The 27,933-nt window shown below is 50.7% G+C and overlaps 2 protein-coding genes across 7 annotated transcripts; one reads left to right on the top strand and one right to left on the bottom strand.

Annotated features, from left to right (window-relative positions):
- Nucleotides 1-235: 235 nt before the first annotated feature.
- On the bottom strand, nucleotides 236-10,214 carry LOC147255188 (uncharacterized). 2 transcript variants are annotated; one of them, XM_086216965.1, is made up of 6 exons: nucleotides 8,461-10,214; nucleotides 5,308-5,395; nucleotides 4,280-4,589; nucleotides 4,010-4,090; nucleotides 3,855-3,935; nucleotides 236-3,774 (listed from the first exon to the last, which is right to left on the bottom strand). In XM_086216965.1, exons 2-6 carry the CDS (start codon nucleotides 5,311-5,313, stop codon nucleotides 2,840-2,842), a joined length of 1,413 nt encoding a protein of 470 aa, XP_086073091.1. In that variant the 5' UTR covers nucleotides 5,314-5,395; nucleotides 8,461-10,214; the 3' UTR covers nucleotides 236-2,839. The 2 variants fall into 2 exon arrangements, with proteins under 2 accessions (XP_086073091.1, XP_086073092.1); XM_086216966.1 differs by lacking the exon at nucleotides 8,461-10,214 and having other exon boundaries at nucleotides 5,308-7,728.
- On the top strand, nucleotides 9,051-27,933 carry dgkd (diacylglycerol kinase delta). Of its 5 annotated transcripts, none has more exons than XM_086216960.1 (31): nucleotides 9,051-9,241; nucleotides 11,696-11,806; nucleotides 11,985-12,065; nucleotides 17,225-17,329; nucleotides 17,460-17,592; nucleotides 17,717-17,823; nucleotides 17,912-18,037; nucleotides 18,737-18,839; nucleotides 18,924-19,086; nucleotides 19,162-19,270; nucleotides 19,450-19,589; nucleotides 19,675-19,759; nucleotides 19,871-19,965; nucleotides 20,043-20,142; nucleotides 20,213-20,537; nucleotides 20,644-20,811; nucleotides 21,122-21,250; nucleotides 21,370-21,466; nucleotides 21,580-21,690; nucleotides 21,772-21,868; nucleotides 22,028-22,135; nucleotides 22,426-22,539; nucleotides 22,618-22,752; nucleotides 22,873-23,045; nucleotides 23,475-23,586; nucleotides 23,747-23,839; nucleotides 24,311-24,430; nucleotides 24,504-24,621; nucleotides 24,899-25,029; nucleotides 25,176-25,278; nucleotides 25,882-27,933. In XM_086216960.1, exons 1-30 carry the CDS (start codon nucleotides 9,104-9,106, stop codon nucleotides 25,263-25,265), a joined length of 3,717 nt encoding a protein of 1,238 aa, XP_086073086.1. In that variant the 5' UTR covers nucleotides 9,051-9,103; the 3' UTR covers nucleotides 25,266-25,278; nucleotides 25,882-27,933. The 5 variants fall into 5 exon arrangements, with proteins under 5 accessions (XP_086073086.1, XP_086073085.1, XP_086073087.1 ...); XM_086216959.1 differs by having other exon boundaries at nucleotides 22,873-23,060; XM_086216961.1 differs by lacking the exon at nucleotides 9,051-9,241 and adding an exon at nucleotides 9,583-9,788 and having other exon boundaries at nucleotides 22,873-23,060.

Genomic DNA, 27,933 nt, shown 5'->3' with positions numbered 1-27,933 from the left:
GCTGATGAGTGTTGACTGAGGCTGCTGTTCACGAGACATGTAGCATGAGCAGCTGTATGGAAGTAGAAGCAGGTGAATTATAGCGTCACCTAGTGGTTACAGGAAGTGAGTCTGATGTAAGCAACGTCACATCATATTCAGGATGCGTATGCAGCATTTGTCTGCTCCCTCATGCCACACACACACTCGCACACTAACGTAGGTGAGTTTTCTTCAATGTTTTATTGGTGTTTTTCTTTGAAAGACAAATGGTGTTACACTGTTACGTAATTACAGTGAAGCTGGAGAATCAGAACAACTATGTGAGTGCTGGTGGAGGTCATTGATGCATAGAACCTGGAGGGCGAGAGCAGACATCGGCTCGTGACTCCGGTGTTCACGGTCGCCAAAGAAGCCACTCCCCCTTCATTTGTCATTAGAACTCGTAAGCATGAACATGACATTTGTTCAGCCATGAATCACTTTTACAAACCACTGAGTAACGCTGATACAAACTGGGGACATAAACACACCTAACATGCCGCTGCCAGGTGGAACTGCTGCTGCTCAGGCAGCCTCCGATGTGCCTCTTATCTTTGGTTCGATTCCCTCTGCAGCGTTCGGACCTCAAAGTGGATCTTGGCCTCACAGTCGCGCCAAGACTTTAATGACATTTGTTGGTGTCTCTCTCTCGTGAGTAACGCCAGTAAACCCACAACTCCCAACAGCTGTTTCTCTTTGGCTCTTTATTGTGAATCTCACTGATTACATTTAAGGACAATAATCATCTTTTGATGATGAGGGGTCTCGTTTCACTGTCCTCTTGGAAGAAAAGCTCTTTCGTAAGGCTCTGACTGCCAGACACACGTGTTCCTTGTGTCAATTAAAGGTCTGATTCAGTCTCTCAACACCTGAAAACCTAGAAGCACCTCTGACGGACTCATGAGGGCGGGCTGAACCAACACCTGGCTAATCTGTCCATCTTTGCTTCATTGTTGTAGAACAAAGCAGAGCAACTCACAGCACGCCCCGCCTCGCCATGACACTGAGGCCGTGAGATCAGTGCTCCAACAAAGAGACGAAATCTCCCCAGTTGACGTTCAACAAGAGAGAGATGAGGTGGCAGATCTCAGCTTCTCCAGAGGGAGGATCTCCTGACCAGGAGCTGCTTCTCCATCAGGCTCTCATCAGGAGGTGAACTCAGAGGTGACGACAGGAAATAAAGATGCAGGAAAGAATGAGACAAAACACTGGAACGACCAGTTCAGTTGCAGGTCAGAACTAAAACACACGCCGTCGCCTCAGTGTCCACGGCTCGGATGTCCTGATCAACCGGCTAACGTTTGTGACTTCAGAAGAGTAGAGTACACAAAGCAGTGTCATGAGGACTCCTTCAGGTGCCTCGCCATCATGGGACAGGTTGAATTCTGTATCAGGTGCTTGATCTGTTCTGCATATGCCCAAAAAAATGTAGCTCACAGCTAACGGTTAGCATTTGATGTTTCAGTTACAATCATATCTTAGAATCACTGTCACAGGTTATTAAAGTGATATGTCACCCAAAAAGTGCATTTTCTCTTTCCAGTCCTCACTAACAGGAATCTTGAGCTCACAGAGATGTTTTCCCTCCTACATCACATCTTTCTGATTCCAGAATGCTGGAAGAGCCCGCCACGTATAGTTAGCTTGAAACTAACAAACAGTGAACAGCTACCAACAGCTAAACTGTCCAAAAATGTCTGTTTACAAACTGTCAAGATGTCAGCAGTGTCGTTATCACCAACATTAATTAACCATCGCCTCATGTCTTCGAAATCACCACCAAAACCAAAACTAGTTTTCCACGGTGCAGGCTTTCTGCTTATTTTTAAGCAATATTAAAAGTGACGGTCTCTGTGGGTTACAGCAGCCTAGCTGGTTAGCAAGCAGCTCAACATGGCTTGAATGCATGTTCATTCGTTGTAGGAAAATTAAACATTGATTTAAAAAATAACTGAGAAGAAAAACCTCATGATATAAAAGTTGGCTGTTAATGAGTTTGTTTTGGGTCCTTCACGTAACCCCAAAACATCCATCTGCTGTTTTATAGATATTTTTTCCCAACGTAAGTCTATGAAGGAGATTCCTTTTTGGGCAAGTGTGTGTCACGTGACCGACACCACTCGTCCACTTCCCCTGTATAGCCTGGCCAGCTTTTAAAAGTTGCTTTCATTGGCGGTGCACTTCCTGTACCCAGGTGACATTATAGATCCATGTGAAAACACAAACATGGTTTTATCTGCAACTCAATATGCTAACCATTAGCTAAGAGCTAGTGCCCATGGGACAGTTGATGCAGTCTGGACATTTTCTGACTTTATGTGCCTTTATGGTACAGATTGGACCTCGTGGATGAATCAGGCCTTCTTCCTCTTGGGTCCTGCTGCCATCTTCATGGAAGTCACATGTGCCGAAGTGTTTCGCCCCCGATGGAAGGGGTTTCGGTTGGGGACAGCTATTTCTTTAACTCGTCTTTCTAATTGTCTGTTGACTCTGATGTTGGTTCTTGTCCTTGACCACGTGCTTATTGTTCTTCAGCTACAGGTGGACTCGGTTGTCTTAGATTCTCAGATGAGGGAAACATCTTTGACAAACTGGTTCTTCTCTTTGCTCTGGGTCGGTTTTATGTTGGGGGGCAGATAGTTTGGTTCAAGTGTATATTCACTGGTGACCTTTACAGATCACTGGTTTGGTTCCTTTGCTCATCAAGGGTTGGTATCTAAGTCTGACGTTCATGGCGTCTGGTAGTTGATTCGTAAGAATAACATGGAAAGGATCTAAAATCATTCTTCTACAGGTTATCCTCTATTCATCAGTGAAGCTAATCAGATCCAGGGGTTGTAGTTGGGGGTTCGGGCATGCTGGATCCTGGCAGGGTGCTCCAGCTGTACCCGCTCCCTGGTGTGGTCATTGGAAGGATGGGTGATCTAAGGAAAGCCAGGTCACATGTGTCTGGGTGGAGCAGGAAGCCAGAGAAGGTACTGCTGGCCTCGCTGCTGGTGAACATGCCATTAGTGAGGGAATCCTTCACCTGAATCCACACCCTGTCTCCCCGGGCCATGTGGAGGACTACTGACTGCGAGGTGGTCCCCAATATATTTGGAACTGTTGTTATTACAACTGGCTCAAAATTATGAAAGAGCCCAACTTTGAGGACCCGCTCGTGGATGGTGAGGTGGTAGCTGATGACGTAGGTGCCATTGATGGGTGCCGTGTAGAGGCCGCTGTAGGGGTCATAACTTCCCTGGATGTTGTAGAGAACATCGGCAAACACCACCGGGGCATTGGGTGGGGGGTAACTGGACATGAGCCTGGCAGCAAAGGCTGACTGTATGGCAGGCATGCAGGGACCAGGAGGACCCATCATGCCCATTTCTCCCATGTCCCCCTTAAACCCCTGTGACCCTTGTTGCCCTGCACGACCCATCTGCCCCTGGTCTCCCTTGTCTCCCTTCTGCCCTGGATTCCCATCTACTCCATCTTCACAGTTACAACTCCCCTCAGGGCCTGGTTCCCCCTTTGCACCAACAGATCCAGGGGCACCAGGGTTACCCATACCACCCATGTCACCCTTAGAGCCTTTGGGCCCTGGTGACCCCATGGTGCCAGGTAGACCTCTGGGTCCTGCAGGACCAGGCAGACCAGGGGTTCCTGGTGGGCCATGGGTGGAATCACAGGCATCTGGACAGACACCGTCATCTCCCTTAGGACCCTGGCCCCCTGGGCGGCCCTCCAAACCTTGCTCACCTTTATCACCTGTAGGTGACAACAACAAGTCAGGAGGTGGACGTCAGATGGAGCGCTCACATGAAAGTACCTGATGCTTCGTCTCTCACCTTTGAAACCTCTCTCTCCTTTTGGTCCCACTAGTCCTTGCAGTCCCTGACGTCCCTTCTCACCCTCGTCTCCTTTCTGTCCTGAATTGCCAAGCACAGCCAGTCAGCCTCCGGCAGCAACAAAGAAGCAGCAGTAAAAATACAAGGACAGTTACCTTTGACCCCTGGTCTCCCCACAAAACCTGGAGGACCTCGGAATCCTGTCATCCCTCGTCTTCCGGGACTTCCTGGACTTCCTGCCAGGAAATGAACCATTGAATCAAACCACGAACCCAATAGTGTCCTTATACAGGACATCAGAACGTAGCAGCGGGATCGATTCTGTCCACTGTAGACACGCAGCATCCTGATTTATCTGTTAAACTACATTCACCTCGAATCAACTTGCGTGTAAAAATGTTATAACTGGAGCTGGATTCTGTTACCAGGCAGTCCCCTGTCTCCGCGGTCTCCTTTGGGCCCTGGGTTGCTCTTACACTGCGTGCACAGACAGAACCAGGGGATCTGGTCTGGAGGGACCGGCACTGGTGCCTCCAGCAGCATCTTGCAGTGGGCCTCAATGGTCCCGAACGGCGTCTCCGTCATGTTTTCTCCCATGTGGTAATAACGTTGGGGGCCATCCATGGGCGGGAAAGGGGGTGTTGGAGGAGGGTTTAGGGGGGGCTCAGGCATTGCCATGACAACGGGGAGGAAAATGACAATTATCAGGAGGTGATGATGAAAGGTTGGGACGATCTGGAGAGAGGAGGAGGAAAAGGTTTGATGTGACTGTCCAGCAGTTACACCGATGACAACGACGATGATGACGATGGAGTAGTTTCACGTGAGTGTACTGTAGTAATTGTATCAGTAATTTTACTCGCAAATAGACTTAGTTAACATCATAAAATGAGGAACAAAACATTTTTAAACGACAAGAAAAATCTGCTTCTACTCATCAAGATGAACAAACTAATCAAGGTCACATAAGTGGGCCACATTTCTCTCCTGTGATTGGCTGAGGATCTCCATGAAGACCCTCGAGGACCCCTGGGGGTCCACAGACCCCACTTTAAGAAACTTTTATAATTAAAACTTAAGCGACGACATCTGGTCTCTCTGTCGTTGAGCTTCAGTTTTTCCTCAAATGAGGACAAATGTTAACCAGTCAATAAACCACAGCTGGAAGAGGATCGCGCTCACGTTGATGTTTGAGAGTTGTGTCGACGTCAGGATCTCATTGCAAGCGTTTCATCAGTTAGAAGTCCAAGTCAGCTCGACACACATTCTCAGATTTTGGACAATTTCATGTCTTGATGCCACGTGACTCAAATTTGAACTCTGTTCATTTCAAACCAACGATGTGATGTCAGACATGATTCACGAAATGAAGACAAAATGACAAAAAAAAAAACAGTCTCGCATCTCTCATATTTATCACGTCTCTGTGTCCGGTCTCTCTGTTGCTACTTACCTTCATGTTCCTGACGGGGGTTTCTGTGACGTGTCACTCGGCGAGTCGTTGATCCGTCTGAAGAGTTGCTGGAACCTGGAGCTTTGGCCTGATGGACACACAGGTGCTAATAAAACACCTGGACTCCACCCATGATCCCACCCCCACACAGGACACAAGGGTGTGTGTGTGTGTGTGTGTGTCTGTCTGTTTGTCTTTGTTGAGTGACATCTAGGCGTGTTTGTGCTTTCTCCAATATTTCCTGACCTCATTACAGTGACACACACACACTGTGACACACACTGTGACACACACACATTGTCTAAATGGTGTAACAGGTCGTATCGATGGTTCTTACGGTGTCGGTGCCCTGTTAGCATGTTTAGCCAGTGTCAGCTAGCTAGACCACGTGCTAGCTACCTAGTTATGATGTAATATAAACATTTTCACCAGACAAATCATAACATGAAGAAGATAAAACAATGTGAATAAAAATGTGTCCATGGGCTCCGCCGTTTCTAAAAACATCACCAAATACGTCACAAGTCGTGAATGCAAATCCTTCCAGAAGACCCGACTGGAGGGAGCATCGACTGGCGTCTGCTCATCGACACCCTTGAAGGCACCAACAGTTCTGTGAGTCACGTATGTAACATGTTTATTGTGGTTTCATCATGAGGTTGCCATGGTAGCATCAGCTGGTTTGTCTTCACAGTTACAGACATTTATGCTTCCTCTCTCACCAGGTCCGTTGCATTAACCATCGGTGCGTGTGTGTGTGTGTGTGTGTGTGTGTGTGTGAAAGAGAGAGATAGAGAGAGAGAGAGAAATGACCACAAAACTAACTAAACATTATATGACGTGATGATGAACAAAATGTGTGAAACAGTTGTCCTATGAAAGGTGTTCCACCCATCATGATGACACTTTTCTTTCGTTTCTTTTTTCTTCCCCACGTCTGAGAAATTTTCTTGTTCCATGTTTTCGGATATTTAAGTATTCAACTTTTAGCCTTATTTCTTCCTAATTTATTTGAGGCCTCTCTTCTGTCAGGTTGAGGTGGGTTTGATCTGATCAATCAATCTGATTAGCAAATGAGTTCAACGTGAATGTGAGCCCAAATGTCTCGAGGCAGAGGAACGTCCGGGTCCAGAACACGGCGATGGTCCGACTCTGAGGATTAATCACAAGAATGATGCCAAAATTCTCTGGTTGTAAAAATGTGTTGTTCTGGTTCAGGAGGCCTTCAGGACTCAGGAATGTGGCTCTCATGGTGTGGGTGGATCAGCGGGCTCAGGTGGATCAGGTGGCCTACATGACCACACCAGCCCACAGCTGACCCACTTGAATCCTCTCATCCTAATTCCCAGGACACGCCGCTATTAATGTCCCACCTATAGAGGGTTGTTCCCGGCAGGATCCGGTGACAGCCTTCAATCAGCCCAGCCGGACGGCCCTTACAGAGACGGATTACCGTTACACCTCTGCATTATGAGGTCGGCCTCTGAAGACCCAACCGGGTCACCTTACTCATGACGGAGGAAACACAAGCCGGCAGCCGCCTTACCAGCACATTCACTTTCACATGACCACGGTGAACAATGAGCACACACTCACAGCTGCCACACACCAAAACTACACGACTACACAAATTAGAGGTTTGAAGAGGATCAGGTCATCTCAGATCAGTCCTGCTGCCCCAGAGAACGTCGCCTGGTAGCATCCCTGCTGTTCCTAAGAGGTTAGCATGACGCTAGTTGGTCTGAAACTGACCTGGAGTCTCTAGGTCACATGACTTGGGAGCTATTGAATACAGGAGGCACACATTTGGGTTGTTATATTTTATACAGACCCCAGTACGGTGAAACTTGTGCTCTTTCACTGCGGTCCAGCACGAGCGTCTGGTTTGGGGTTCCTGTCGTAGCTTTTAGCTCAATTCTTCATGAGGCTAACAGATCGTCACAAAGACTAAAGGCGGAACCACAGTTTCTTATAGTTTCCCTCCTGTCTGGTTTAAGTGTTACACAGACTTCCCATGGATGGATCCAAATAGTCTCCTATCCCGCCCCCCTTCTCATCCTTGACCTCCATGGTAAAGGTCGCGGGGTCAAGGAACAGAGGAAGATGGTGGCGCTAACCAACGTGATGATAAACGTGTCCATGCGAGCAGCCAGAACTACACCTGTAGAGCAGGCAGAGCTACACCTGTAGAGCAGCCAGAGCTACACCTGTAGAGCAGCAGAGCTACACCTGTAGAGCAGCCAGAGCTACACCTGTAGAGCAGCAGAGCTACACCTGTAGAGCAGCAGAACTACACCTTTAGAGCAGCCAGAGCTACACCTGTAGAGCAGCAGAGCTACACCTGTAGAGCAGCCAGAACTACACCTGTAGAGCAGCCAGAACTACACCTGTAGAGCAGGCAAAGCTACACCTGTAGTGCAGCCAGAGCTACACCTGTAGAGCAGCAGAGCTACACCTGTAGAGCAGCCAGAGCTACACCTGTAGAGCAGCAGAGCTACACCTGTAGAGCAGCCAGAGCTACACCTGTAGAGCAGCAGAAGTACACCTTTAGAGCAGCAGAATTACACCTTTAGAGCAGCCAGAGCTACACCTGTAGAGCAGCAGAGCTACACCTGTAGAGCAGCCAGAGCTACACCTGTAGAGCAGCCAGAGCTACACTTGTAGAGCAGCAGAGCTACACCTGTAGAGCAGCAGAGCTACACCTGTAGAGCAGCAGAACTAAACCTTTAGAGCAGCCAGAGCTACACCTGTAGAGCAGCAGAGCTACACCTGTAGAGCAGCAGAACTACACCTTTAGAGCAGCCAGAGCTACACCTGTAGAGCAGCCGAGCTACACCTGTAGAGCAGCAGAGCTACACCTGTAGAGCAGCCAGAGCTACACCTGTAGAGCAGCAGAGCTACACCTGTAGAGCAGCAGAACTACACCTTTAGAGCAGCCAGAGCTACACCTGTAGAGCAGCAGAACTACAACTGTAGAGCAGCAGAGCTACACCTGTAGAGCAGCAGAACTACGCCTGTAGAGCAGCCAGAGCTACACCTGTAGAGCAGCCAGAGCTACGCCTGTAGAGCAGCCAGAGCTACGCCTGTAGAGCAGCCAGAGCTACGCCTGTAGAGCAGCCAGAGCTACACCTGGAGGTGGAAACGCTGCTCCACCTGGAGAGTCAGAACATGGTGGTTCTGGTTCTGGCTTCCTTTCTGGTCCAATCTCTGATGAACAGAACCCAGATTGACCTTTGCTAGAACAGCAATGATGGAGCTTCGTTGGAGCTGTTCTAGCAAACTAGTGGAACAAATCTTTCTTTCTGATGACCTGAGTTCCTGCTGCCAGTCATGTTGATTGATTGTGGTGAACTGTTGAGTTGTGCATCACTGTCAAAGGCGCAGCAGCAAGGAACTGTGGGACAGAATCTTCTCCTGTCAGGGAGGAAGCTCTGGTGTGGCTAAGCTAAAGGAGCTAACAGAGGAAGCGCTGGAGCTCCTCTCCTCAGAGTTTGGACAGCAAGAATCATGGCGGCCACAGAGACACTTCTGGTCACATTACTCGGGTAGAATCCTTCCTGAGCAGCATTGACGATCCAATCCACGCTGTGATTGACAGGTGCAGCAGCAGTGACAGCTGTCAGGGGGAAGGAGCCTCGAGTCGGCAGAGGCTTTTCTGCTCCCAGTCGCCAGCATGTGATGCGCTACTTCGGCCACCAGAGGTAGACGCAGCACTCATTGCGCCCCTTGTGCTGCCAGGTCGCGGCCGCTGGGGGGCGCTCCCTCCCCTGGGCCTCCCAGGTGGTCTGATGGCAGGATGGCGGAGGCAGTGGGACCGGAGTCTGCCGCTGTTCGGTGCCCGGACGAGTCGTCGGACAGCGAGCCGGAGCAGGAGCCCGGAACTCCACAGAAACTCATTCGGAAAGTGTCCACTTCCGGTCAGATCCGCAGCAAGGTAGAGAACCGCGAAGAACCCGTCGCTCTCCTCGGTGTTTTCATTCAGCGGGGGTGGGCCACACAGAGCCCCGAGATCCACGAGATTCCTTATTAAAATCTCACAATTTAGGGTTTCCTTCTCCACCCGAGCTTTTTAATCCAGACTACCAAACCAGACAAGCCATGTTCCGATGGCACGCGAGCCGGTTTTTGATTCGGCACCCAGCAGACGGACCAGACATGATCCGTGTTTACAGTCGGAGTGACTCCCCCGGTCCTCCCCTCCGCTGCTCGGTACTCTTAAAGAAAGGAACCGTTCACTCAAATCCGAGCTGATTGGTGGATTCTGTTTAGACAGAGTGCAACTTAATGTCCTGGTGACTTTTCGGTTAATGTACTCGAGAATAGGAGTCGGGAGTCTCAGCTTCTCTGCCTGCGGTCGACCAGTCGCGACGGGTGATTCCAGCCCTCCACGGTCGCTTCTAGTGGCATTTTTTGGAGTCTCAGCGTGAATAAGCGCAGCTGGACCTCCATCGGTCTCTGACGTGAAGCTGTCGGCTGGTGACGTGAGTTCAGATCAGTTGTGGTGGGATTCCGGGGGGGTCAGCCCCAAACATCGGTGATACACGTCGACGTACCACCGAGACGTCGGTGTGTGTGCGGACCTCGGCGGTTGCAGGCTAACTCGGCTAACCGCCGCTAACTGGAGGGTCGTAGGCTCCGAGCGAAGCCCGGCAGTTTCCCACCGCCGCTCGCCCGCCGGAGGTGAACTTCACGGGGCGGCGCAGGGCGGCTGACTTCAGGGGCATTTGGGGAGAAATAACGGTGGAAAGAACCGCGGTTGGTCCGCGGGAGTGTTCGTGTTTCGGTGTTAGCATCTCATCCCGTTAGAAGAGACATAACGGTGCTCAGGTTAGAAAGACCTAAATAAGAGTTTATTCCGGAAGATTGAGTTTGGTTTTATACTAGAAATGTCGCGGAATATTAAACCGAACCGTTCCTTCCAACGGAACCGGTGCGATTGTGGCGGAGCTGCTTCTCGAAACTTGTCTGCACGTTTGCAACTGGACCCATTTGTCTGTTGCCTTCAGAGGCACGTCGAAGGCTCGGAAAAATTATAGCCTCTGCGGTGGAACGTTTATGTGGCACCAACTAAAGTCATAAACAGTGTTAATGGATGAAATAATCATATTGAGGTTGTTTAGGCAGGCGTGATGATGTGACGTGAGACCAGTGTGAATGAAAATAATAAAAAGTTTTGTTTTTTTAATTCAAAAAAGGAGAAGGCGCTAAAACCCTCTGCTAAAATTACAGTGTTTTGATTAAATCTTAAAGTTTAAAAAAGTTAAGCTGCAGCTTAGAGTAGAAAAGCGACCTGCACTTTGATAAATACAGCCACAGAATGTAAAGTTCAAACCAGCACCAGGAGTCAGTGGCGGGACTGGCCACGCCGCCGCCACGGTTGTGTCTTTGTGTGGTTTCATGTTGCAGTTGTGGGTGGTGTGTCGAAGTAGAACAGCAGGATTCTTCCTGACAAACTTCATACTTGTACCATGAGGTTTACAACTGCAGTACCTTACTGTTTGTATCTGCATCACTTCAGAACCAACGATCTCCCTCAGGAGAGTCTGGTTCTGAAGTGAAGCAGCTCATTAAAAGGGGGTTGTGGACCCTGGGACCGGGTCGGGGTCCTGCCGTCATCACACGTCTTCTAATAATGTGTCCTGTGGAGTATTTGATGATGAAACAACTCCAGTCAGTGTGATAGTTTTTAAGTCATGGATCACCCGGACGTGTGAGCTTACGAATCTCTAACAGTCCCTGAAGGCAGCAGCTGTAATTTGGCAGAGCCACCAGCTTCTGTTCCACGCTGATGTTCGGGGAGGTGAAGGACGCGTGATGACGCAGTGACTGGTGGTCCCGCCGGCGCCTGTCGTGACATCTGAGTAACGTCAGTTACAGTCAACAATGACTTCAGCCACGTCTGGTGTGGGCGGAGCCTCAGAGTTCCAGCTTCTTAACAGTCGAGCGGCAGAGATAAAAGAGACGTGAGATTTACAAATAACACGTGCAGACATTGTCAGTTTGAGCGAGTTACACTTTTATATCCAGGACACTTTGGTAAAACTCGTCAGTCTGATGTTTGTTGTTGCGTCTTCATCGCTGATGATGAGGAGGACGAAGAGACTGGCGCACCAGAGCCGGACTCAATGAGCGCCACCTGCTGATGCTGGGCCAACACCATCACGAATCCCTAAATAAAACCATCAAACATCCCGTGTGTGTGAGTGTGTGAGAGAATTGCTGCCATTGTGACCGTCATCATGAGACCGTTACTCAGTCTCCCTCAGCTGTCTCTAGAATTAGGGGTGTTTCTTCTCTTGGTCTGATCCGGTTCAGATCTTGATCCGGACCTCGGTCTGGAACCTGGCCCCTGCAGCTGCTCTGAGTCTGACATCTGTGTTTGCTTCAGACGGTGCTGAAGGAGGGGAACCTGTTGAAGCAGACCAACTCTTTCCAGCGCTGGAAGAGACGATACTTCAAGCTGCGAGGGAGGACGCTGTACTACGCTCAGACCGCCAAGGTGATTGACTGCCGGGGGGGAGGCCAGAGACCAGCTCAGGTCCACGTGATGGACCAAACACCAACACCGCAACTGTATTTCTTGTAAAAGCTATCAAGGACTGTGTTTGTGTCTGTGGTCCCAGAGCGCATTGACAAAGTCAGCTGACCGTCTCTCTGTCTCCTGTCTGTCTCTGCAGTCCATCATCTTTGACGAAGTGGACCTGACGGATGCCAGCGTGGCCGAGTCCAGCACCAAGAACGTCAACAACAGCTTCACCGTGAGTCTGCTGTTCGTATCACATTGAAGATCCATAAAGGAAACATCCCAAACGAGCACAGCAGGAACAAACGCGCGTTTACAGCCTCTCAGAGGGAGGAAGACAGCGTCCAGACAAGGGCATTATCCAAATGAGCTCGTGACCACAACGTTGTGCAACAGAGGTCAATGATGTAACAAGTCAGTCTGATTGTATAAGTGAGTCTTGAGACGCGTCTCAGCACATGGAGGACAGCTGACAGGCCCGGCCCCGCAGGTCCAGGGCGGTCAGACCCTCGCTGACGAGCCGGCCGAGTGAATTCCTTCTAGGTCACAAGTGAAATTCTCAAATGGATTAAAAAACACAAACGTTAATCAGTGGCAGGATGCTAAACCTGGAGTCATGTGACTCAGCCTGGAGTCATGTGACTCAGCCTGGAGTCATGTGAGAGGTCTTGAGTCGTGGTCTCAGGGCTGAAGCTCTGCAGGCGAGCGTCTTTGAGGAGGTTTTCAGCACATTTGACTCAGAATGTCAAACACCAGCTGACTGTCCTCCGCCTGCAGACGCGTCCAGAGATATCAGCCGAGAGAAGGCAGACGCCACGTTTGTAGTCTTACTGGGAGCTGGAGGCCCCAGATCCTACCCATGAGGCCATGTTTGTAGTCTCACTGCTCACTGTAGCCTACAAACATGGTGTCAGGGATGATCTTGAAAACAGCTGGGCACGTTGAAGCCTCAGTATGGAGGCGTTTGTGTTTTTATCCTTCCATTCACTTCAGTATGGGGGGGGGGTGTTTCTGTGGACAGACGGAGAGACGAGCTCTCTGTCCGTTGTTTGTCGTGTGAGCGGCGCTGCTGGTTCAGTTGTTAGGTTCAGCTTTGAGAGGCTGTAGCGACACCTGGTGCTCCAGAGTGGGACAAGCAGTCCTCCCTGTTCCTTGTTCACTGGGACAAAGATACTCGTCCTGTTAGAAGACCTGTCAGAGCTGTAACTATAGCAACGACAGCATCTGTCCACTGTCACTGAGCAACACAGTCCAGCCCAGTGGACAGTTTTGTTTCTTCTTTCCTAAGAATCCTTGGCTCCCTTGAAAGTTGTCATTTAATCTATAATAGTAACGTTGTTGTTGTCGTTGTTGTCGTCGTCATGACTACCTTCCTCCAGCAGCATCAGCTGGCCTCTGACTGACGGTGTTCATGTCCAACCTGAATCTCACTCCGGATTCATCACGAGATTCACGCTGCTTCCTTTGTGCTGCTGATGTGTCGTTGGACTGGTTCAAGTGGGTCAGCGCCAACTGGTGGCAGGTTCAAACCACAGCTTCATCAGCACCATGATTATTGAACCATGAATCATGAAGGTTTGACCTCTGACCCCACCAGACGAACTGTAGAACATGAATTGTAAGAACCGCGTTCCCAGAGAGGTTGAGGCGTAACCGAGGCAGCGCGGGCTTTGAAGTGTATTTATAGAGACCTGAGGCTGCTCTGCCAGCAGGGTGTGCGTGCGTGTGTGTGTGTGTGTGTGTGTGTGTGTGTGTTGATATGTGGGTGTGTTAAACCCCATGATGCTCAGCTGCGTATTGTAATAATCAGAATGTGTTCATGTGATGTTCAGTGTTTTTTATTGCTTCAGCCAGTTGTGTCAAATAGAACACACACGCACACACACACACACATACATATACACACACACAGAGCGGAATTACACACACCCTCTACATTTGTTTGACTTCTTCTGTTATTTAAGACACACACACACACACCGCCCCCCCCCCCTTGTCTGGGGGTCGGCATGACGACAGACTGGAAGGAGGCTTGAGTCATCAGAGAGGATGTGGGAGGAGCTAGAGAGAGAAAGAAGGGGGCATTTAGAGCCGAGCAGGAGAGAGCAGACGAGCCACCACTGGGTCTGATCTGGGATCTGAACTCTCCGGGAGCAGGACCTGGACTTGGTAGCAGGACCTGGACCAGTCTGGTGTGGATTACTATGATGAGTCATGAGCCGGATTTCAGCATTCAGCGTGCTCCCATAAGAGGAAAGGTTTTGTAATACGGTAAGACTGGATTGGATCAGAGCGCTGTGACATCACGCTTCACCCTTTGATTGTTTAAAATAAGAGATGAAGAGATGTTCAGGAGGTCAAAGGTCATCCATGTTGGTCGGATTTCTGAGTCTGAATGTTGAGTGGCGGCTGAGCAGGTTTATTACTGCCAGCTCCTCCTTCAGCTGCCTGGTGGTCGACCGTCACCTCCACAGCTCAGCAGCGCGCTACGACTGACAGCGCAGCGGCGTTGGTGTGTTTGTGACCAGGCTGCTGAGGTCCTGCTGACGTTTGTCAGGCAGAGCCGCTGATCACAAGGTTCCTCCGCCGCAGGAGCATCCAGCAGCAGAAACAAGATCCTGCAACATCGCCGTGTTGGCGGCTCGATGTCAAATGGGACATTCCTAGTGGGAGGCGGCCTGAAGGCACCATTATTCCCTGTCATCGTCCTGCTGGAACCACGGGACGGAACCATGAACGTTCCTGAATCAGCTCACTGTCACTGTGACATGGAGCAGCGAGAACCGCAGGAGCTGCGTCTCTGCGACCCCAGCAAACCCTTGTGACGCTGAGAGGAAGGTCGCAAATGAGTGTGGCTCCTGCTAACCTCGAGCTACAGACGACACAAAGCTGCTCGAAACCAAAACCTGGCGTCTCTCCTGAAAGATCCTGAAAACAATCTAAAAATAAAGAGAGGGCGGAGCCTGAAGTGGTCACGTGGAGAATGGAACTTCCTGAAGTTTATTTTTATTGTTCATGTTTGTCAGGATGAAAATAAAAGAGGTTTGGAGCGGCAGAGAGAGGAGGAGGAGAGGCAGGAAGAATGTCAGGAATGATGTAGAGGAAATGCTGACGTGTGTGTGTGTGTGTGTGTGTGTGTGTGTGTGTGTGTGTGTGTGTGTACGCGCCTGCTTTCTGGGGACAGAAAAGCCCCCATTATATAACTCTATAGATGAAGACAGCAGGATTTCATGACTCTGCCTGGACCGTACAACCTGAGACCTGAACCAGGACCTGACCACGTCTCTGTGGTCCAAGTCCTGGTTCAGGTCTGACAAACGTGGGCAGACTGGCTGCTCAGACTGAGCGAGTGATTCTGCTCAGGAGGGGTCAGAGGTCAGACTTCTCTGAGAGAAAAGCCATGGTAGTAGGTTAGCGATGCTAACATTAGCAGCAGTGGGAAGGGGGAGCGGCTGTAACAGTTGCACGGGCGAGTCACCTTCATCTGTCACCATGACAACAGGTCAGCTGTTTAATCTGATTTGAACAACAACATCAGGTCCTCACATGCAGTGATTCCATGCGTCTGCGTTCCTCTGTGACAGCGAGTTACACCCTAGAACCTGCTTGATGTCAGTGACCTCTGACCCCCCAGTATGAAACCATGTGTCCTGTGGACTAAACAAACCTTCTGGATCACACAGAGATTCACTGAAGAACCCACAACGTTCACGTCAAGCCTCGCTTGTTGAGTTTTCTGGGTCTTAATTAATTTTTTCTGTTCCTCTCTTCTTCTATTTTTGTATCACATCCCAGTATGTAGTCGTGTTAGCATGTTAGCATGTTAGCATGTGAGCCCCCACGCAGCAACAGCTGTTTTCTGTAGTGATGTCTTTCTGGTTCAGCAGCCTTCAGTGAGACCTGAGACGTCCATGTGGACAGAAGCAGAGTGATGAGGTTTCTGTCACGGGGTTTCCAGTGGCACCAGTCCAGTGATGGCTGGCTGCAACGAGTGGCGTGCTGCGGTGTCCCTGAGCAGGCACGCCAGACATGAACTTAGAATGTAACGTGTAAAAAGACATCACGCCAACCACAGGGGTTCTGTGTCTGCATGCCTGAATGAAGGAAACGATCTCATGACACTGTTCAACCTCCTGCAACCCATCGGGTCAGAGCTCCATTCACAAATCCAGCGTTCTAAAGTTGTTAGCTTGTTGTCATGGCAACAGACCTGATGAATTATGACTTCATATTTTGTCTAAATGACAAAATGAATGCTGGTGTTCATTCTAGCGATGCAGAGACGGGTCGGTGCCAGGTTCTACAGGAACTGAGCAGGTGGTCGAAGTTCTGCTGTTATTCTTCCGTTTGGGTTCTGAAGGTTTCATTGGATCTGCAGGCACTGACACAAACCACCGTGTGTCATGTGGAAGTCTTTTCTTTTTAACTGGTGTGTGTGTGTGTGTGTGTGTGTGTGTGTGTGTGTGCACTCAGCGGAAAAGGCCTCCTCATGTCTATTTCTGTCAGCGTGGGAACAGAAAGCTCGTTGTGAAGCAGCTGAACAGGAAGTGGATGGCCTCGTCTGTTTGTCAGGGAATGAACTGTACACATGCACCAACCATAAAGCTTCTGATCTGAGCCGCTGACACACACGGGCACACACACACAAACACACACAAACACACAACCCTGACATACGTTATTGTTTTACTCCCTCAGTCAGAACAATAGTGTGTCTGCTGCCAGATGAGCATCTTTAATCCAGATGTTTCGTGTCCTGGATCATCTGATGTGGTGTCACTTCCATCTGGAGAAATTTAGGTTCACGGGCTTGTGACCTCACACCACCTGATCCAGCATCACTCACCTGACACGCTCAGATGTTAGCTCAGGTGTTAGCTCAGGTGTTTGCTCAGATGTTAGCTCAGGCGTTAGCTCAGGCGTTAGCTTAGGCGTTTGCTCAGATGTTAGCTCAGGCGTTAGCTCAGGCATTTGCTCTGGCGTTAGCTCAGGCGTTAGCTCAGGTGTTAGCTCAGATGTTAGCTCAGGCGTTAGCTCAGGTGTTAGCTTGTTTCTTCTACAATTCTACAATTTCATTTAGCAGACGCTTTTGTCCAAAGGGACGTACAACACAAGCAAGAATTTAGACTTTCTTTGTTTCACTTTCATCTCAGCTTCAGCATGTTTGTTTCTACAGTTGTAGTTTTTAACTTCCACTTCAGCTTCTGGTTGTAGTATTTGGTTGTTTTTTTATCTTCTAGTTTTTTTTATGTCTGAAATATTAAAAAATGTTGAATATTATGTATTTTTTGTTGCATTGTCCCTCAAAGAAGAAAGAGAAAGATTTGTGTGTGATGCTGTGTCAAATACTGAGATTAAAATCAAACTATTTACTCTGTGTGTCTGTGTGTGCAGGTCATCACCCCGTGCCGCCGTCTCATTCTGTGTGCTGACAACAGGAAGGAGATGGAGGAGTGGATGGCGGCGCTGCGTAGCGTCCAGAACAGGCAGAACTATGAGGTCAGTCACAGATGAGCAGTTTCACAGTTTGATCTCCCAGGATGATGTGTTAACTCTGTGTGTGTGTGTGTGTGTGTGTGTGTGTGTGTGTGTGTGTGTGTGTGTGTGTGTGTGTGTTTGTGTCGTCCAGTCCACCCAGTACAGCATGGACCACTTCAGTGGGATGCACAACTGGTATGCCTGCTCCCACGCCAGGCCCACCTACTGCAACGTGTGCCGGGAGGCGCTGTCAGGGGTGACGTCACACGGCCTCTCCTGTGAAGGTAGCCTCACCCTTACGAACCTCACCCACACACCAGGCCTGTCAAGATGGCTGACACAGCCGCAAAAACACACTCAATGATGGTAATGTGTGTGTGTGTGTGTGTGTGTGTGTGTGTGTGTCAGTGTGCAAGTTCAAGGCTCATAAACGTTGCGCAGTTCGAGCCACCAACAACTGTAAGTGGACGACTTTGGCATCCATCGGCAAGGACATCATCGAGGACGAGGACGGGGTGAGACAGACCTTAGCTGGAATAGTCCAGGACGTTAGCAGGTTCAGTGAACGCCTCCTCACACGTGACCTCTGACCTCTCGCCATAGGTGTCGATGCCTCATCAGTGGCTAGAGGGAAACCTCCCAGTCTCTGCTAAATGCAACGTCTGTGACAAGACATGTGGCAGCGTCCTCCGCCTGCAGGACTGGAGGTGTCTCTGGTGTAAAGCCATGGTGAGACACACACTCACACACACACACACACACACACACACACACACACACACACATATACATACACACACAAACGAATGAACGAACACACACCAGGTGATATTTGACTGTCTACGTTGCTGATAACTTGATGGCCTGACTATGGGCCCTGTGTTTCCATGGAAACAAGACGATGGCAAAGCTTCAGTTGGTGGAACGTCAGGGTGGCCATGAGTCAACATATCATTTGGGGGCAGGTGGATGGTGATGATGATGGTGATGATGACGCTGATGCTCGTGTGGCCGGTGTGACGAGCTCGCGGCTCCTGATTTTCTCGCTGCTGTTTGTTGTCAGCCGTAGTTCTGCGATGCTGTTCAGCCGAGTCGGCACTGCGCGGGTCAGACTGTACCAAGATGGTGGTTCTGAGCTCATCTGGGACTCACGGGACCCACATTAACGCCAGCTAAGCCAGACGGTCCTGCTGTTGTGCCGCGTCAGCAGGTTCATCAGTCCAAGTTTTTACGCAGGACTTTCGTCTTGCTGGAAAGAACACAAAAGGAACCAATAGAACATGAGAACAAAGCGCTCAGGGTTGTAATCGTTCACCCAAAGGTCGTACCAGAGGTGCAGTCGCTGACATCAGCAGTCACATGACCGTCGTGGAGCACAGCTGCAGAGTCAGCCTGTGAGTGCTGTCTGAGTGTCCCTCTGTCCTCCAGGTCCACTCCAGCTGTAAGGAGCAGCTGTCCTCCAAGTGTCCCCTGGGGCAGTGTAAGGTGTCCGTCATCCCTCCAACAGCCCTGAACAGCATCGACTCTGACGGTGAGATTTAGCGCCGCCTTGTCCGGCTCAGCAGCCTGCACCGGCTGTCCAGCTCTCATGATCTGAGTCTTACTGTGGCGGCAGGTTTCTGGAAGGCCTCGTGTCCACCATCCTGCACCAGTCCTCTGCTGGTCTTTGTCAACTCTAAAAGTGGTGACAATCAGGGCGTGAAGTTCCTGCGGCGCTTCAAACAGCTGCTGAACCCAGCGCAGGTGTTCGACCTGATGAACGGCGGACCACACCTGGGGTGAGACGGAGACACGCGGACACGGATGGGCTCAGGGGGACCATTCAGACTGATGCTTGAATCTCTGTCTCTCAGGCTTCGCTTGTTCCAGAAATTTGACACGTTCAGGATCCTGGTGTGTGGAGGAGACGGCAGCGTCGGCTGGGTTCTGTCTGAGATCGATGCGCTGACGCTGCACAAACAGGTAGAGCCCGAATAACCACATCGCCGTGTGCCGCTTGGACCGGGTCAGTTTCAGCTCCTGCGTGCTGCCTGTGACATCTGAGCTGTGATTGAAGAAATCTGTGTGTGTGTGTGTGTGTGTGTGTGTGTGTGTGTGTGTGTGTGTGTGTGTGTGTGTGTGTGCGTGTGTGTGTGTTGCAGTGTCAGCTGGGTGTTCTGCCTCTGGGCACCGGCAACGACCTGGCTCGGGTTCTGGGTTGGGGGTCGGCTTGTGACGACGACACCCAGCTCCCTCAGATACTGGAGAAGCTGGAGAGAGCCAGCACCAAGATGCTTGACAGGTGATATGATGATGTCAGACAGGTGTCGTGATGATGTCAGACTGGTGAGGTCCTCAGCTGCATCCGTCTGTTCTTGCTGCCGCAGGTGGAGCATCATGGTCTATGAAACCAAGTTTCCACGGCAACACTCCACCTCCACTGTCACAGAGGACTGCAGTGATGACTCTGAGGTGAGAGGACGCACATCAGGGTGTTGAGGTCAGACGGGTGACCCCAGAGACCAGCCTTCGTGTGGTCCTTGGTGTATACTCCTGTAACCATGGTGACTGTGTGTGTTCCAGGTGCAGCATATTCTCACCTACGAGGATTCTGTAGCAGCTCACCTGTCCAAGATCCTGACGTCGGACCAGCACTCTGTGGTCATCTCTTCCGCTAAGTATGCTCCTAGTGGCGTGCTGGCATCTATGCGGTATCGGAGCTGGGCGTGGCATTAATGTGTGTTTGTGTGTTCAGGGTTCTGTGTGAGACGGTGAAGGACTTTGTGGCTCGAGTTGGGAAAGCATATGAGAAGAACACAGAGAGTTCAGAGGAGTCAGACGCCATGGCCATGAAGGTACACGCCCACTGACATCACGCTCCTGCTCAGCTCCTGAGTGTCACTAACCAGCGTTTTCTGCCGTCAGTGCGGCGTCCTGAAGGAGAAACTGGACTCTCTGCTGAAAACACTGAATGAGGAGTCTCAGGCCTCCACCGTGCTCCCCCCAGCTCCTCCCCCCACCATCGCTGAGGAGCAAGAGGAGGGTGAGGGAGTCATCCTGCCTTCTCTTCCCTCTCCAAAGCATTCCCTGCCTAGCCCCGCCCCCTGCTCCACCCCCTGCTCCCCACGGACCAGCACCAGCTCCTCCTCTTCTGCTGCCGCCGCCATTTTTAAACCGCGAGAGCAGCTGATGCTGCGAGCCAACAGTTTGAAGAAAGCGATCAGGCAGATCATCGAACACACAGAGAAAGGTTTGTCTCGTGTGTGTGTGTGTGTGTGTGTGTGTGTGTGTGTGTGAGAGAGAGAGAGAGAGAGAGAGGGAGTGTTATGGTAATGGTTTGTTTTTTTGTGTGTCAGCGGTGGACGAGCAGAACGCCCAGACGCAGCAGCAGCAGGTCTTCTCTCTGGGCTGTGCCGAGGAGGAGGGGCTAGTGGAGGAGGACGAGGAGGAGGAGGAAGAGTTGGAGGAGGACAAGATGTCGCTGCACTCGTCCTACAGCACCAAGCAGCGCAGCACACGCCGAGGTCAGTGGTCCTGCTGCTCACAGTGACGTCATTTCCTCTGCATGAACCCTCTCCCCAACCGAAGGGAGAACCAGATTCCTGTCAGATGCGTTTCATTTTAGCACCTGGACAGGACAGCGTCCAATCAGGTTCCGATCTGTTTGGATCAAGAGCTTTGAGTCCATTACTGTCTTGTTAGCATCATGCTAGTCAAGGACCAACTACCTCTCATCTCCACACATTCATGGGCTCACACAGATGAGGCAGGGGGGAGGGGGGAGCGTTCCAGTTCCAGTGTTGACAGGCTGGTGTTTACGCTCTGTGTCTGCAGTCAGTAAGACCCCCTGCGAGAAGCTGATCAGTAAAGGCAGCCTGTCACTAGGCAGCTCTGCATCACTTCCTGTCCAGACAGGAAGTAGAGAGAACATGCCGATGCTCAACACCAAGATTCTTTATCCTGGTAAGAAGCTTTGACGTGACCAGATGTTCAGTCCAGGTTGTCATCAGCTGACTGACTCTGTGTGTGTGTGTGTGTGTGTGTGTGTGTGTGTGTGTGTGTGTGTGTGTGTGTGTGTGTAGCTCTCCGAGCAGGGATCTCTGGTTCTCTGTCCAGCAGTTCAGTCATCAGTCGGCTGCTGGTCAATGCCGACCCCTTCAGCTGTGACCCCGACAACATGTAAGACTGATCTCAGCGCCCCCCCCCCCCCCCCCCCCGTGGCCTACTGGGTTGTAAAGTCAAGTCGTGTGTGTGTGTGTGTGTGTGTGTGTGTGTGTGTGTGTGTGTGTCAGGGACTGCTACACAGAGAAGTGTGTCATGAACAACTACTTTGGCATTGGCCTGGATGCTAAGATCTCTCTGGACTTCAACAACAAAAGAGACGAGCATCCGGAGAAGTGCAGGTCAGTCTAGAAACAGAGGCAAACTCCGAGGCAGCGCCACCGCCGCCACCCGTTTGAGTGACAGCTCGTTTGTTTGTTCAGGAGTCGCACTAAGAACATGATGTGGTACGGTGTTCTGGGAACCAAAGAGCTGCTGCACAGGACCTACAAGAACCTGGAGCAGAGGGTTCTGCTGGAGGTGAGACACAATCACCACACCCATAAACATCCAGACTTGGAGTTGCCATGGAAAGGTTGACTAGAAACACAGTTCTTACTGATGCAGCTGTGTGTGTGTGTGTGTGTGTGTGTGTGTGTGTGTGTGTGTGTGTGTGTGTGTGTGTGTGTGTGTGTGTAGTGTGATGGGCGTCCCATTCCCCTCCCCAGTCTGCAGGGCATCGCTGTGTTGAACATCCCCAGCTATGCAGGAGGAACCAACTTCTGGGGAGGAACCAAAGAAGACGATGTAAGATTGTGTGTGTGATGTCATCAGCTTGTCATGCTGCATTCAGGGGGTGTGGGAATAAACCCCTCCATGAGTTTCTAAACATATGATGAATACATACAATCACAGATAATTTTGTAACATGTTGCTGTCATGTATGCAGAAATATGGCGGGGATGGGAGGTTGGGGATGGGAGGTCCTCTGCCAGGCTAGAGGCGGGGCTAGAACAGCCTATTCTTTGTGTCTGGTCTGATCATCACATGAGACCTCCATCTGTCCATCTTCCTCCCATAATTGTCCCTCATCTTAGACCTTCACCGCTCCATCGTTCGATGACAAGATCCTGGAGGTGGTCGCAGTGTTTGGCAGCATGCAAATGGCGGTGTCTCGGGTCATCAACCTGCAGCACCACCGCATCGCACAGGTGCGTCTGTCTCTCTGCCCGTCTGTCCACCTGTCTGTCTCGTCTGCCCAGCAGCCTCATGTGGTCTCTCTGTCTCAGTGTCGGACAGTGAAGATCACCATCCTGGGTGACGAGGGCGTCCCCGTGCAGGTGGACGGTGAAGCGTGGATCCAGCCTCCCGGTTACATCAAGATCATCCACAAAAACCGGACCCAGACGCTGACCAGGGACCGTGTAAGTACTGCAGCCTGCTGGGACTCCACTGGGACCCCACTGGGACTCCACTGGGACCTCACTGGAACCCTGCTGGATGGACTGGGAGACTTGACCTTAATAACTGGTTGGTTGTTGCAGGCGTTCGAGAGCACCCTGAAATCCTGGGAGGACAAACAGAGGTGTGAATTTCCTCGGACTCCGCCCCCTCAGCCACCACAGCCCCCCCTCTCCTCCCAGCCTGAGATCGCGCCCGAGGAGGAGGCCGCACTGGTCAGAGAGTTGGGTCAAGCTGCAGGAGCCCTCATTCACAGGTGGTTACCTGACAGGTGACGCGGTGCTCAGACATGTCAACATGTCAAGCAGGAGCTGCTAGTAGCCCCAAAGTTAGCAACAAGTTTGGCTAAGGCACTACTTCCTGTTTAACAGCCAACAGTGGAGCTCATGGTTACCAACATTTACAGAATAATTTTACTGAGCAAAAGAAACGATGATGGTTGTCTTTGTTGTTTTAGTGCATAGCCTGACAGCAAATCCATGAATTTGGATGGTTGTCACAGTGACATCACTGACTCTCTATTGGTCAGTTGAGATTAGATCACCTGACCAGCCAATAGAGACACTCGCCAGCTTCAGCCCCACCCACAAGACTCAGTTCTACGTTCACTGTTTTCACACTCGTGTTTACTTCACAAATCTCTTCAACCTGACGACAGCTGCGGGTCGTTCTGTTTCTGTGTCAGTATTCGTGAGGTGGCTCAGTCACACCCCAGCATGGAGCAGGAACTGGCGCACGCCGTCAACGCCAGCTCCAAGGCCATGGACGTAGTCTACGCCAACGCCAAGAGCTCCGGGGTAGGAAGCACATGAGAGCTGAGCTTACATGACCAGCTGCTGCTGGAACTGTCAGAACTAACCTGACTGCATGTGTGTGTGTGTGTGTGTGTGTGTGTGTGTGTCTGTGTGTGTGTGTGTGTCTGTGTCTGTGTCTGTGTGTGTGTGCGTGTGTGTCCAGGCTCTCAGCTGCAGCGTGGTCATACACATGGTCAGCAACGTCAAGGCTTTAGTCGGCGAGACCGAGCTGCTGCTGGCTGGAAAGATGTCCATGGTAACTCCTTGTCTGTGTACTTACTGTGTTTCCATGGAGACTTGGTAACACTGACTCTACTGTCAGGACGTCACATGATGATGCCGCTTCGGTGTCAGACACGGCGGCAAATCAGCCGGTTTCCCGTCCTGGTTTGCAATGGACGGTGTGTAAACGCTACAGGTCACATGTCCCGTGTTGGCTTCTGTCTCCTCGGAGCAGACCTGTAATGCTGGCGTCTCGTCTAAAAGTGGCTACGACCAGCAACACGGAAACAACGGCGGGAATCGTCACCTCAAGAGTGGCGTTTACCTTCCTCCTCCTCACTGATAGGAGTTTGAGGTCATGGAGACGTTTTCCCTCCTACATCGCTTCGTAGTGACTCTGTATACAAAATATTGTGTTCATGTTGAAGGTTTAAATGTTGCAGCAAGAGCTTAGTGTGTGTGTGTGTGTGTGTGTGTGTGTGTGTGTGTGTGTGTGTGTGTGTAGCTCCTGGATCCCCCTCAGCAGGAACAGTTAAATGCTGCTCTGAGTTCAGTAGCTCAGCAGCTTCGCCGTCTGGCTGATGTTTCCTGGCTGAGTCCCGTCATCGACCCATCAGACCACGAGGTACACGGTCAAGTTCTGATCCGGCTGCTGGGTGTCCTGGTGTTGTATACTAACTGTGTCCTGGTGCCTTCAGGGTCCCCTGATGGACTTTTCCAAACGGAGTCGCAGCACCAAGTTTCGCCTCGTCCCGAAGTTTAAGAAAGACAAAAACAACAAGAACAAGGAGACGTGCGCGACGCTTTCGCTGCCAGGTAAGACCCGTCTCAGGTTCAGGTGTTCAAAAAAGTGATGAGGTCATTAGTGTCCAACGAGTTAAAGATGATGGAAAATGACATTTCCAACGCACGCCGCGACAGTTTCACCTGACGTCTAACGTTTCCTGCTGAAGAATTCATATTCATGTATTTCCAACTCCAGGAAGAGCGGACATGACAAAGAAAACACAATCAGACTTCTTTCTCGTCTTTCTGAATCTCTGACTGTCTGACCTACTTCCTGTCTGTCTGAACCACTTCCTGTTGGTCTCAGTTCACCAGTGGGGGACAGAAGAGGTGGGGGCATGGCTGGATTTCCTCTGTCTCACTGAGTATAAGGACATCTTTACTGGACATGACGTCCGCGGCGCCGAGCTCATCCACCTGGAGAGGAGGGACTTGAAGGTACCACCGGCTAGCTCTCAGTGCTAGCTGCTAACACAGTGTCACATGACAGGATGGTCACATGGTGGGTCGATGGTTTAGTCTTGTCCTGCTGCTTCTCTATATAAAGTGTGTGTGTGTGTGTGTGTGTGTGTGTGTGTGTGTAGGACCTTGGCGTGACGAAGGTAGGTCACATGAAGAGGATTCTTCAGGGTATCCGAGAGCTCAACAGGAACAGCAGTGCCAGCGAGGCCTGATTGCCGCAACCAGGTGAAGCTGCATTGATGGTCACCTGATCAGCTGATCAGTGTCACGTTGCTGTGGTGTCCCGTCACGTCTCTGTCGTCATGTCGGTTCAAATGTGTCGCTACGCAGATTGAGAACATGTTTGCAGTTTAAACAAGCCCACAAACACAGACGCCACCTGAGACGACGCCGGTCACACGGGGCTTCATCCTCGTCTGTTTGAAACAAACGTGACGCTGCTCCTCCCACTTCCTGTAGTCCAGCTGACCAGAACTGCATGCAGAAAACTAGCATTCTAAAAGTTGTTCGTTTGTTGTCATGGTAACAGACCGGACAACGAATCAGCTTCTTCTTTGTTCATCATCATGTTGTCATTCCAGCCTCATTTTGATCCCTTTATTACAATTAAATAAGCCAAATCTACACTGATGATGTCATGACCCAGACAGGCAGCAAGCCCCGCCCATCTCATATGGAATATCGGAATATTTGTCGGTTGATTACGTTTGTTGACTTGTGTTCCTCGCCACCACGTGAATAAACCAACAGTCGGACATGGTTGTTCTGAAACTGTGACATCATCAGGAAGATCCAAGACTGACTCCCTTTTCTTATTCTGTTGCCTAGCAACCGCTGCCTGGTGGCTCCCTACCTCTGCTGCTCCAACAACCTCGACCACCTGACCTGACCTCTGACCCCTGGGACCTCACACCTGATGGTTCACTGTGATTGGACACAAATTCACACAAAGCGCCTGGAGAAAGAACTAACCATATGATCCGCTAGTGCCTTGTCATCCTACCCCACCAGCCAATCAGCATCCAGGATGTGGGAGAGTGGGGGCGGAGCCAAAAATGTACAGAAAATTGCAGGCTGCATCCTGGAAATCTGACATCAGTCCAATAATGGACGAAGCTTCATCTTCATCTTAAAGAGTCGTTTACCGACGTGTTCCCACCGGAGGGACACCTCATGATGACCTCACAGATGTGAGCGCCACGAGTGCACCCTCCACCACCGTCAGCATCAGTGTTGTTGCTCTGGTTCACAGTAACGGGGCCATCAGCCCTGTTACCATGGTACCTTCATGTGCTGCACGTTAGAGCTGTGGCAGGCTTCACCTCGCTGAATGAGGCTGTGTCAGCGCTCCCTCTACTGGACAGTCTGAGCGACTGCACCTCAAGTATTTGAAACCAACACCAAAGTTGAAACAGAGAGGAAGCAGGAAAGAGTGACCATGAGTGGGTCGAGGAGCTGAGGGTGTCACGGCACCTCCACCCACCAGCAGGTTGGACTTCAGGACGGGGGCGGAGCGTCTGGAACCCGCCAGCCGCTTCGTCTCATGTCCAGCTGATCTGATCGGCTCATCTGATTGGCTCATGAGTGATTTGGTCTGTTAACCAGCGTTTACCATCAGATGATGATGAAGGGGAACTTCCTGTCCGTTAGCTGCCGTGTTGGTCACACTGGAGTTGCCATGGTAACCCTGAGGTGCTCGTGGGGGTGGAAATGAAGAGAGATCTGGTTGATCTGGTGGATCATGAATCTGTTTACTTTCTCGGTTTGAAGCCTTTTTTTTACAAGCTGGCGGTGGAACCTGAATGACTTGCTAGGATGGAATTGTTGAGGTTTACAAGTGTTTACTGACGACGAAGGCAGCTCCTCATCACCTGTGTCAGAGTTGTCGCTCTGTGTGTTCGTTCGAGGATGAAAGTGTTCGATCAACAGGAAACGCCTCCGACGCAGAACCCTGCCAGCCGCTGCTTCCTCACTGGTTCTGTGAGGGAACCCAACCTGCCATCCAGCAGACGCTCTCACTTTTACTGGCGGTGGCGACAAAAGCTGATGTAAACATGTGACACAAACACACACGAGTGAACTGAGCTCAGCATCTCAGGCTAGAGCTCCTGTGACCACTGACCAAACTCCATTCAGAAAACCAGCATTTTAAAAGTTGTTAGCCTGTTGCCATGACAACAGACTGGCAAATCATGAATTCACCGATTTTTCCCAAATCTTCATCATGATGTCATTGTTTCAGCACCACTTTGAGCCATTCATTACGATTACAGTCAGATCTACATTGATGATGTCACGACCCAGACAGGCAGCAAGCCCCGCCCCTTTCCTTTGCATTACTCCTTGTGTATCAGGTAACAAAGTCGTCCCACAAGTAAAGACGCCGGCGAGTGTCTGCCACCAGGAGATGTCTCCGTCGTCTCTGCCTGGACGGAAAACTCGTCATATATTTTTGATGTTTTAAAGGAAACTGACTTGCAAAAGTTGGTGGGAAACAAATGAGGTCATCGACTTCGCCACATCAGCCATCAGCTCCAGTTTTTGGGAGTCCAGATGTTGGATTTACCTGCCAGCGAACTGCTCACCTGTTCACCTGAGCAGCCAATCAGAGCGTCCTCTGGCCCCTGGGACGCCACGGCGGAGCCAAACCCTTCAGTGTCCTTTTAGAGACATGTTTGATAACCTCGTTCAGGGCCGCCTGAGGGGGCGGGACCTATTTTTATTCAAGTGTTGTCTTGTGCTTGTCCTGCTGACGGAGGTGGAGTCACAGGCTGAAGGACTTCTGGACTTTTGTACTAAAAAACATATTTATTTCTTCTTTAAATTGCTATTTAGAGTCTTTAATAAACAGGAAGTGACGAGGGGACACTCCCGAGCCAA

Source organism: Aulostomus chinensis, chromosome 10 (genome assembly GCF_037954235.1).
Source record: "Aulostomus chinensis isolate RoL2024-O1b breed Wild chromosome 10, RoL_Achi_v1.0, whole genome shotgun sequence".
In the NCBI taxonomy this organism is placed as follows: domain Eukaryota; kingdom Metazoa; phylum Chordata; class Actinopteri; order Syngnathiformes; family Aulostomidae; genus Aulostomus; species Aulostomus chinensis.
This window is presented reverse-complemented; position numbering and strand designations above follow the sequence as displayed.